At 39.3% G+C, this 11,570-nt stretch overlaps 1 protein-coding gene across 2 annotated transcripts; it reads right to left on the bottom strand.

The window, feature by feature from the left end:
* Positions 1-254: 254 nt before the first annotated feature.
* Positions 255-9,900, bottom strand: cfap92 (cilia and flagella associated protein 92 (putative)). 2 transcript variants are annotated; one of them, XM_069513429.1, is made up of 13 exons: positions 9,804-9,900; positions 6,892-7,128; positions 6,498-6,694; positions 6,051-6,273; positions 5,864-5,956; positions 5,580-5,705; positions 4,585-4,769; positions 3,582-4,432; positions 3,265-3,459; positions 2,464-2,737; positions 2,220-2,384; positions 930-1,118; positions 255-575 (listed from the first exon to the last, which is right to left on the bottom strand). In XM_069513429.1, the coding sequence occupies exons 2-13, from the start codon at positions 7,103-7,105 to the stop codon at positions 387-389; spliced, it is 2,901 nt and encodes a 966-aa protein (XP_069369530.1). In that variant the 5' UTR covers positions 7,106-7,128; positions 9,804-9,900; the 3' UTR covers positions 255-386. The 2 variants fall into 2 exon arrangements, with proteins under 2 accessions (XP_069369530.1, XP_019942022.2); XM_020086463.2 differs by lacking the exon at positions 9,804-9,900 and adding an exon at positions 8,282-8,420.
* Between the last annotated feature and the right edge of the window lie 1,670 nt (positions 9,901-11,570).

Below are 11,570 nucleotides of genomic sequence, written 5' to 3'. Positions count from 1 at the left end.
TTTTTTGTGTATACTGTATATAACATATTATTCATTTACAAAACTCTGCAGCAACAGTCAAATATAGCTGTATTGAACATAAGCTGTATTGAACATAATTGGAGTTTTTAAACTTGAGTCGGCTTGTTTCCAGTAAATGTTTTGTTCCTTGCAATAAATGTACTCTACTCTCTACTGTATAATTGTTTTTTACGGTACAAGACAACAAGCCTATTTGTGGAACTCGAAATGTTAACTCTACTATTATTAGTCCAATCACATCAGATTAGTTTAATGTATCATAAGAAACCAAGTATATCAGTAGGTGATTCCTTATTTCTTTGCCATAGTTTCCAAATAGCCTATATACTGTATTACAACAGTGTAATAGAATTCCTGAAATTCAGTTAAGGCTTTTGCTGTCCCAAAATCTTCAGTGGCCCCATCTTGCCACCCCTGTGAAAGATTTCTAGAGGCACCACTGCTGGAGGTTTGCTGTAGAGCTGAAAGTCCTCATGGCGCTGGCTCCACACCCATCTGTCCCGTGAAAGTATCGGCTTCAGTGTGTTGGCATGAAGGATGTTCTCTATCCACGGCTGGAAACACAGTGGACAGTATTATCAATGTAACGCTCTAGTAAAAACATACACTATCACTTGACACCTCCTGAGACTATTCGGATGCTTCAAATTCTTTTTCAATGATATTTTAACTGCCACTAGGACAATGAATTATTTCAGGGGCAGGACAGCTGAAGCTAATACGGTTAGTCATGTCATGTTATATGCTATTCTATCCTGGCCTAAACATACTGGTCACAGAGAAAGAAGGACAAGTAGGTAAACAGTGAAGAAATTGTATCTCTGGTGAATTTCATGCGAATGTCAATAAACTGAGCATTCCTGTTCCTGTGAAACCCCACACTGCTGGATGATGAAGAGTGACATCACCTTCCTCAGCTCTTCCACACGAGCCTCATCTGGATGTCTGGGGTGCACCCTGGACCTGTCCCCGCTCAGATTTGTCAACCAGGCCGTAGAGGCAGCAGCAGAGCCAGAGTCATTTTTAGGAGTCGTGTCTCCAGTTTCCACTGTAGCACTGTGATACCCCAGACTGTAGGTAAACCTTCGGCCCGGCACCTGAAGTCATCACCAGAGAAAAACATGTCAGTTGATTTTTTTGTGCGTCCCAGTCTGTATATGAAGATGGACAACATGACATCTCCCCAAAAGGGAGGTGTGGCTGATTGCAATACATGTCATAAACCCTGTCTCCTTCACTAAAATTATTGTTCATATACAAATGTTTACTGTCTATTTGACAATTTATGAATACAGGCTGAGTTTATTGGATGTATCCATCCTTCCTTCAGGCAGGGAAGCACTGGGTTCCATCCATTTACATCTGACCCAAACATGTGCTGTATTAGTGGACTCTCCTGTTCTCATTCATACTTATGTTACATAATCATAGTGTGGTATTGCAGTTAAAAGCAGCAGTAACTGATTTTGACCACATGAGTACAGTTGAACCAGCTATAAATAATTTGTCATAATTAACATTTTAGCAAGCATTTGCATATTTACACATCCAGCAGGTACAAATCAGCAGTATCACTCATTTGAGGTGGGGTTTTTTTCCCCCCTTAGGCTCTGTTTTGATCTGTCTTCAGGCAAATAGCTTGACTCTTAAGCGCCTATCAGATCCACTATGTAAATCACAGCTAAGCTAGTTAGCTACAAGTATCAGAATTCATTTGCAGGCTGTGAAACAAAAATATTGAGTTGAATGATGCAAACAGTCTCCTGTAAAGCTGAGGGAACTGCAGAAGCAGTTGATAATTCCCCATGTGTTGCTTGCACATTGACTCTTCCACATTACACATAATCAGCTGATTTATATAGTGTATAGTTTAAAGGTACGCTGACTGTAATGTCTTCACTCTTTTCTTTCACTGCTTATGGATGTTAACCAATAAGCAAATCTATTACAGTCCATAGTTGTTTGCAAAGAAATTCACTGTCTTGTAAATTATTCTTGATTTGTCGTGAATGCGACTAAACACCGTTATGATATCCACTTTACAAGGTTTGTGTAGATTTTGTGAGTTGAAGAAAACTTTAACAGGAACATACAAGAAATTAAACCTCTTTTTTAAGTTTTACACCAAGAAATACTGTGATATACTGAGATGCACTGTAAATGTATAAAACAGTACTGTAGATATTTTCTTACTATACCTTAGCCAGCTCTCTGAGGAGCAGCTCCCTGGCTTGCACATTTGAATTGAAGGTCTGGATGCTGTAGTTGTGTACTGGCATGGTTGCAGCCAGATCCAACGTTAATGCAGCAGCCTGTGGCTTCTGCAACTGCTCACTTTGGTCTTGCACACTTTGAATATTTTCCTGGAATAAATTTAAACACTTGAGTAACTCTGTTGATGAATCACATTCTGCTCTATTTACTCTACTGAGGCCTGCAGACCTGGATAAAGTCCCTGGAGGGCTCGGCTGGCGTCTGTTGCCTGTTGTGTTTCCATCTGATATATTCTCTGTTGCATGCGTCGAGAGCCGCATGTGTTTTCATCCTGACAGGGTGAGTGGGCAAGTCCATCATAGTGTATGCACTGGCTTGTTGCTCCCACTGCTCAGCAGATGTGCCATATTCCCTGCTCATGCTGACAATCATGTCAGCTGAGGGGAAGAGGTCGTACTGTACCGCATCTTTGAGGAGCCTTACTTGACACAGCTGGCTTAACCTAGAAAAAATAATAATGAAATAATAATGTTATGTAATTGATCATACATTTTATGCAAGCATATACGCATGTGTGTTCTTCCAACCAATAGATACAAACAAGAGCTCAAAGGATACAAGTTTTAGCTGCCCAAGGGTTTTATGATGGTTTCGATCCAAGGTTAACTAGCTGTGTTGTTATAATATAGTATGATAGTATAGCATAGTATAGTATAGTATAGCCTAATATAGTATAGTATATTGTGTGCCGATGTTTATTTTACAACCATTCTCAAATATCTGCTGTTCATAAACCAAAACAATCTCAACTCAAAGGTCAAAGGTTTAATCTTAAATTCTATCAATCAATATTATGTCTATGGACTATACTATACTATGTCTGTGTTGTTTCTACAGCTTATCCTGCTGCCATCATGGGGCCAATTCAATTGACAATCCTTTTCTTATTTTAATATTCTTGAATTGTACTAAATGATGTATAATAATCACTGGCATGGTCCTGAAATGTAATCATAATCTCATGAGTACCTTGACAAAGCCTGGAAGCAGGGTTGGGGTAACTTTCCCCTGATGTAGATCAGAGGCTGTATCATGATGCTCTGCAGTGACTCACGTAGCTGGATGGGACTTAAACTCACATCTAATGAGTCATAGATGCGCTTGAAGAAACACAGGTTTGAATTATAGAGGACGATCACCTGCTCCGCTTCAGTCCCACTTAACCTACAAAACACCACACAAACTGAAGGTCTCAGAATGGAATTTAAACAGTCAGTCCTAATGGACAGCACAGCTGAAAATTGTTAACACAAGCTGTAAGGGCAAGATAGTGTTCATGGTCTTACTTCATAGGAACAGCCTCCCAAAGTCTCCTCACTGCTTTATGTTTCAGCCCTTCAAGAACTAAGATGTGTTTCCTCTTATCTTGCACATGAAATCCTGTAACAAAATCCAGATCTGTGCTCTCATCATGCTTTAAATTCATTGGGCCTTCCTTATTTGATAGAGCTCTCCCTCTACTTTCCAATGAGAGTGAGTCCAGATGGAAGGCCGATGCATTGATTCTGAGGATCTCTGATCTCAGCTTGATAATAACTGAGAAGTTGTTGTAATCAAAGAGGTATACAATACGGCTAAATGGACCACTGTAGAACTCCATGCCATCATCCGTCGTCAGTGGGCAAGCCATCTCAACTTTGACCTTGAGTTGAGAATTAACATCATAGTAATCAGCCTGTGGCATGGGATCTCTGCTGGCAGCTGTATCTGTCATCTTGCTGTTCCTTCTACTTCTCTTTCTGTCCAGCTTTGGAGGCAGAGGGCCACATTTGATTGGTAAGTCCACCTTTAGACTTTTCTTCCCAAGCAGCAACTCAGACAGGTTTAGGTTTGCGATGCCATAGGTGTGAATTTTATGATCAAACGGTGATGCATTGCTGTGCATGTCATCGTCTGACCCTGTGTCACACGTTACTGGAGGTTTCTGTCTTTCCTCCGCCTTCCTGTCACGATCATGAACCTCTATCTGCAGAGACGGAGTGGCAAAGAAGTCTTGGAGCTCTTGTGGATTCATCAAGCCAGTCAGGATCACATTCACATCTCTGAAGTAGATGTTAGTCTCATGCTTGTGATAGTTTGTTCTGTGCATGCTCAAGTTATGGAACTTATACTGGCAATAGACAGGCATGCACTTTTCCTAGGAGAAGGAATGAACCACATATCAACTTCTATCAAATCACTGTACTCAATGTTAAAGATTGTAACGCAAATTGCCTCTCATCAGAAAAGCTAAACAATGAATGAGAAATAAATATATATGACAAAAATGTAATTCAATACAAATCCCACCTGTAGGACATGGAGAGGGACTGGGGATGAAGGCATTGAGGTGGCTGACAAAATGGTGATGACCATTGGATTGAGTTCAGCTTTAAGTTGGTTGGATAATAGAGGTCCGTCCAGGGAGATGTTGCACATGACCTCACATAAACCAGATGAGCAAACTTGGAAGCGTTCAGTCACTGAGGTCTCACCTGGCACCCAGAGAAAAAACTAACTATAAAGGAAACAGTGCCGGATATTTCAAGACTTTCGGTCTTCTTTGGCATTGTTTATTTATGGTAGGTCGTAACAGAGTATGGTTCTCTACTTGGGCCAGATTGAAATACCAGTTTTCAATATCCATGGCAAATGTTTGGAATTCTTTGGAAATTGGCACAGATATTCAAAATCTCCACAGCATCATGACTTTGATAGTGATTTATCCTCCAACGTTCACATTTTACCTTTCAGTCAAATATTTTTCAAGATTTGTCTCCAAATGAGGTCTAAATATTTTGTTCCCTTTGTTGTAAAATGTATCTTCATATTTAAATATTGAAAGTTGAGGAGCAACACAGAAAATGAAAGTGACAGTGCACAGGCGGCAAATATGGAAAACCTCCAAGTACCATTTGTAATCCTGCACACTTGACAATTTATACTGGTGAGATAACATTGGTATACTCCATGTCTTATTTAAATGCCTTTTTCCCTTTTATCCAACAGAGAATAACAGTCTTGGAATCACAAGACAAATGCATTTGGCCATCCTATGACTATAATTCAATTACTTTACACCCTTATCCCCCCAAAGCATGTTTTTAGCATGTAAACAATGTGTGGGGGGGAGTTTCACCTTAAAAAGTGACTCTGAAGTTAAACTGACTATAACCAGGAGACATATGAAAGTGATAATGAGGGGTTGCAACACGTTGCTTTGTTTAAAGGGGTCACATGTCTAGGAGTTTGGAAACCACTGTTTTAATGTTTTTTTATGAAAAAATTGAAAAAAGTTGACTCACCTGCCAGAAACCGAAGGGGACTGACTTCAACTGATGTTGCGCCGCTGTTTCCCATCTCCCCAAGGTCACAAGCATCAGTATTGTGTTTTTGAAAACTTGGTGTCGCTTGTAGAGCCGACTTCTTTTCTGTTCAAAATGGTTACAAAATATCATGGTGAGGGCAGTTTATTCTGAATTAAAAGTTGCAAAAGATCTGGTTGGTGAGATGTTTCAGACTCTGTGTAGATTTAAAGCTGTGAATGTTGTGACCACTTTTGTGTGGATACCGGCACAAGTCAATTTACCTTTTTCCGAGCCCACATCCAAATTTGAATCCAACCATATATCGCCAATTTTTTTTTTAGGTGTCAGCTGGGATACCATGGTCTTGATGTCATCTTAGAACGTAGAATACAACATAGATTTCAATAAAAACATAAAAATAAAACACAATATACATTTAAGGTTTGGCAAGTTGAAAGTTATGCTTACCACATGTGTCTGATGCATCCTCAGGCCAACCCTTTGGAAATCTAAATAATTTCTGACTCTCAGAGCGGGCCTGAAAGCTGGACAGTCTGTACATAGCGTTCCATATCTTCACAGGGATCTTATAAGGAAGAAGACTGATCAACGCGTCCCTGTTGACTCTGATGTTGAAACTGTGGCTCCAACTGACCCACATCTGATCTCCTTCATACCAGGTTATCAGAATCTGTTTCAAATTTCATACATTTACTTGTTACCCTCAAGGCATTCGTCTAAATGTTATTCAGCAGTGGGATGTAGCAGGGTCAAGTGTGTTTGCTACCAGAGAAGATAACAGTAATAATTCCTGTTACTGTAACTACAGCTGACGTGGCTCCATACATTCAGGATGATCATGAATTCTTCATTCAGGACACACATACCGAAAAACAAAGACACATGCAAAGTTACCTTGGACTCATCATCTTTGTACAGTTTTGCTCCTGGGCCAAACACTACTAGGTCCAATTTGGTGGTCTCTGTGTCCCCTGGCAACAGCTTGTATTCAATATGATAGCAGCTCTGAGCTTTGTGGGCTTTGACTGAAACGGCAGATGAGCGTTTACTTTCTGTTTTCTTGGTCTTTGTAGGAACTGCAGCTTCTTCCTCTAAACAGGGACAAGTGTTTGTGAATGAGACAAATGAAGAAATACATTTGTTGTTTGTCACGGTAGACTGTAGCACACTTCAGCACACTGCAAATCCCACATCAATTCATCTTACAACTTTCAGTAAGAGCACGTTGAGCAGTTTGAGCACTTGAGCTAATGTTAATGTTTCAGATGCTTTTGTGCGAAAAACTCACCTCTTGGAACAGCAAGAGCAATGTTAACTGTCCATGTGGTGTAATATGAGCAGCCATCTCTCTGTAATGCGACATCCTCACTTGAACTTGACCTATTTCCCAACTGCTGATCCATGGATGACAAACCTTCCTGTTCTTTTACTGAAACTTCTTCACAGTCTGGCTGTGAACTGCAAATATCTTTCTCCATGTTGGCCATGAGATCGGATTCCATTGTGATATTTTACATTAAAAACACTGTTAAAGGAAAAAAAGAGTTTCATAACTCAGCAACTAACATTTCTAAGTCAAAAGCCACTATTAATTTAAGATATTTAACAATAATTTATTAATTTGAAGTACTATTAATCGGTTTACATGGGTCTGGAACATGTTCAACCGGATTTTCTTTTTTTTCAGTGATGAAATAGGGTGTTAAATTAATGTATTATAGAAACAGTATAGAGACATAAGATATTCTTTAGAGTTTTTAACGTCGTAAAAATAACCTTGTTCTTCTTCTAATGTTCAATTTATTGGCAGGTTGCCACCAACGTCAAGGTGCTTTACTGCCATCTACTGGATCTGCTTACTTTTCCTTGCTCAGCCTGTGCTGTACGTTTTATATTTGATTGTTCGGTCTAGTGGCAGGTGCCAACATATTGTGTTGGAGTGTGAATCAGAGCTATCAAAGGCCCAATCCCATTTCACCTCTTTGCCCTACCCCTACCCTTTGTTTTTCTTCGAGGGTTATCTTGCCCCTTGAAACAGAGTAACAAGGGGTAGTGGTTGAAATCTCCCCCTACTAATTGGGACAGCCCTTCAAGAAGCCATTACATCATCAGCGGTCGTCGCGAAACCACACACAACTTCAGTGGTCGTTGATGTAAACAGACAAGACTAGGTCATATTAACTTATTTTGTTCAATACTTTCTCTTTCAGATAATGGAGCATACTCCCTATTCCAATGGTAAATACTTTTTCCAAGCTCAGTTCTTCTTCTCCATACTTCACTATTTTCACTCTTTAGCTTTTCTCGTTCTCTAACATACTTATTAGCATTTTTACAATTTTACAATAAGCATTTTTAACAATTTTTATTTCCTTGCCTGTTTTCCAGATAGTAGAAATCAGTAGACACTGAGGGGAACAGCCAGGGTGGTGTTACTGACAACGGTACAATAGGGGTATAACTTTTCTGGCTTTTCTGACGTTGGTTGCCAACCGCCAATAAACCAAATCAAACTTTACTGACTTAACTGCTCCATGTAAAACACCCTCTTGGCCCCTTCATTCTCCCAACAGAAGTACCTTTGTTGTTGGATGCCTATCTTCAGAATGCCCCCTGAAGATTTGCCCAGAAATTCATCATCAATGTTTCCACCTAAGATACAAAGGTATTTAACCCACCTCAACTTGAAGAGCAGACACAGGAGTTGTTTTGGTAGCACCACAGCAGAGTTTCTAAGTTTGAGCTTGCAAAACTTTTTAAAACATGTTTTAGGTGTTGACCATTAGCAATACAGCCATAGTCTACCTACCAATAACCTATAGCATCTCAGTAATCAAAAGTAATCTTGTTCTACAGTTCTACATCAAAGGATAACCCATCCAATGATGTCAAAGAATCCTAACAAAAAAGACTCCACAGGCTATTTTTCAAATCATAGACTGCATGGTTCAAATACAAATTGTGACAAAGCATGAAGAAGACTAAGAAGAAGACACAGTAGATGGCGGTAATGCACCTTGACGTTGGTTGCCACCTGCCAATAAACTGAACAATGAAAAAGAAGAAGAAGTAGAAGAAGAAGAAGAAGAAGAAGAAGAGGAAGAAGAAAGAAGAAGAAGAAGAATGTTGGGAGAGCGTGGGGGCTGGCAGGCAGTGCCTTGCGTGGAGTAGTGTTGAAGTGGCCATGGACATGTCATTAAGTCGGGGGAATTGTGTTTCTGCCGTGCTGTGGATGGAGGCGCCGTCCTGGCTTTTCCCCTCTGTGATGATTTCTGCTTTCTGGGGAAGCAGGTTTGGTTTTGGTGGTGATTTTGCCGGCATTGCAGTGGGCAGAGGAGTTGAAGATCAGGAGGGTTGATTAGTGTATGGATTTGTGCTTGGCATTGATGTCGTTGGAGTCATTTTCATCTGGCAGTGCAAAAGATTTGGTTGGTGAGATGTTTCAGACTCTGTGTAGATTTAAAGCTGTGAATGTTGTGACTACTTTTGTGTGGATACCGGCAATGAAGGGGTTGATTTTTTTGGCTAAGCAAGCACTAAATCATGAAAAAGTCATGGACATATCAGTCAACAATAATCAAACGAAACATTGAATGTCAGCCTAGTTGGGATGTAGCTCACACAGGGAGACACCTTTATGCTGTACAGTAGGAAGTGAGCACAGTGAGGACCGCAAAAAGGAGCGCCAAAGAAGAGAACATTTCGACTCAAATTGAAGTCAATGGTGAGTCTTTCCGCAGACATAATAAAACAACAGAAAAAACATAACATGACACTTGGATGACACCACACGAGCAGTATGGAGGCATGTTAGGTTTTTTCTGTTGTTAGCCGTCTGAAGATAAGTCACTAATGTCTTTAATTCTTTAATTGTGTTTGATCTGGCTGCCACAATGTTTACCCCTGAAACACCAAAAGTTTTTTGTGGTCTCAAACACTTCACCCACTCCCCCATCGGCATAGGGGTGAGTAGATATTGAGTGAATTTTCGTTTCTGGGTGGAACTATCCCTTTTATCCATTATACCAGGATTGCACAGTACCCAATAAATAATCTAAATAAAACCTCAATCTGGAAAAAAAAAACAGTGACAGTCAATATCCTGCCTCATGACAGTCCTATAAAACAGACATACATCACAAGGTTGTTAAAGAAGGTTATCAAAATGTTTCATAAAACTGTCTCACGATTGTGCCTTACCTTTAATTCATTACAATAGAACCCAGACCCACACCGTCCTTACTGTCTTGTGCTAGGGAAATAAAAAATACATTGAATATCACAGTTATATGAGTTAACATTCTTAATTCATGCCAGGCCCATAACTTACAATTATCATTCCCATGCGTCTGTGTGTACACGCTGACTGGAGGACACACACACACACACACACACACACACACACACACACACAGCTGTACTCTATGGGGAGAAATGCGTTTTCTGTTTGAGCAAAGTTTTCTGTGTGTTCTGTGTGTAAATAAAGGAAAATTTGAATTTGAAATATACCCCAAAATTATATTCAGACTGATTAAATGATTCCGTTTTTGGAACAGTCACCTGAAGCTTTAATAGAAACAAATCAGTATGTTTTATCATTAATATCAATGATTCCATATTTAAATGAGACTTTACCTGAAGGTTTTTCCCCTCGTGTTCTCAGCTCATGTTGTTGTTCCCGAGCTGCAGACTTCAGGTTGAATATGACGTAAAGTGCTGTCTTCTTGAAGAGTTCATATAGAAATACACTGAGTCAGTCAAACTCTTCATGTCACTGACTCTTTTCTCTGGATGACATGTGCTGGAGTGAAGTGTTGAAACTTTCCGCCACAGTTTAGGATTTCTCAGCGCAACTAGCGTCGCTATGGTAACGACTGTAGTCCAGGAAGTGAGCAGTGGCGCTGCCCTCACGTGCTGCTGCTGCTGCTGCTGGGACTGTTTATGGCTGTATAACATTTGCATGAATGTAAAATTCAACTATAGACTGATGAAAAAAAAAAAAGCAAAACAGCAGACACACCTGGCTTAAGAGGAGAAAATCCAGAGAAGATAAGAGACACTGCATGGACACATTACACCTGCAGGAGCTTCTATGACATCTCATTCTATATCCATAGTTATAAATATGGAGAATAGAATAGTATTGACCAAAATATCTTGATAAGCTAAAGCATGAAGATTTTCCGTCACAGGATCTAATGGGCCTAGTCCAATCAATGGCAATGGGACTGAATGAAACACTTGAATTCGATGATTAAGAAGTGTCGCCCAATACTTTTGTCCATATAGTGTAAGATAAAATAAGATAAGATAAGATTGTCCTTTATTAGTCCCACTGTGAGGAAATGTCCCATGTCACATCAACAACAAAAGGGAAATGCACTTAAAAGTAATAAATATACAAAAAAATACAATAGAAACACAGAATTATAAAAACAGAAAGTAATGTAATGTACAATGTAAACATAAAATATACGGTATTAAATTATTGCGCATACCTGATATTAAAATTGCATGGACAGATTATTGAACAGTTTAGTTTAATACCTGAGTGACATGTACGATACATGTGCATGCAACTATGAAATTCATATATTCATGATATACTTTATAAGTTGCCTGTAAGAGATCACAGACATGTGATGTTCACAGCTAAGCCTTAATGATATTATTTGATTAATTTCCATAATACGCCCTGAATGTTCTGCTGCCACACATTTTCTTAGTATAATAAACAGAAGAAGAGTCATTGATTCATTACAACCAGCATTATACCAATTTAACTCTGAAGGCATGTGGATTTATTAATTTAATATTATTTTTGTGGTTTAAGCTATAGAAATTGGAACTTTGGCTGAATGAAAATGCTATATAGTGAGAGAATATTTGACATTTTGCACTGATAGCCCAATAATCTGCAACAACTGACAGTAATAACAAATGTTAAATAAAATAATAATAACTAAT

Source organism: Paralichthys olivaceus, chromosome 2, assembly GCF_024713975.1.
Source record: "Paralichthys olivaceus isolate ysfri-2021 chromosome 2, ASM2471397v2, whole genome shotgun sequence".
Classification (NCBI taxonomy): domain Eukaryota; kingdom Metazoa; phylum Chordata; class Actinopteri; order Pleuronectiformes; family Paralichthyidae; genus Paralichthys; species Paralichthys olivaceus.
This window is presented reverse-complemented; position numbering and strand designations above follow the sequence as displayed.

Coding starts and splice junctions, on each gene's coding strand:
- cfap92 (XM_069513429.1), bottom strand. CDS start 7,105: ATGGAATCCGATCTCATGGCCAACATGGAGAAAGATATTTGCAGTTCA. Junction 6,695..6,891: donor TGCTCTTGCTGTTCCAAGAG/GTGAGTTTTTCG, acceptor GTCCCTGTTTAG/AGGAAGAAGCTGCAGTTCCT. Junction 4,433..4,584: donor TCCCTCTCCATGTCCTACAG/GTGGGATTTGTA, acceptor TCCTTCTCCTAG/GAAAAGTGCATGCCTGTCTA.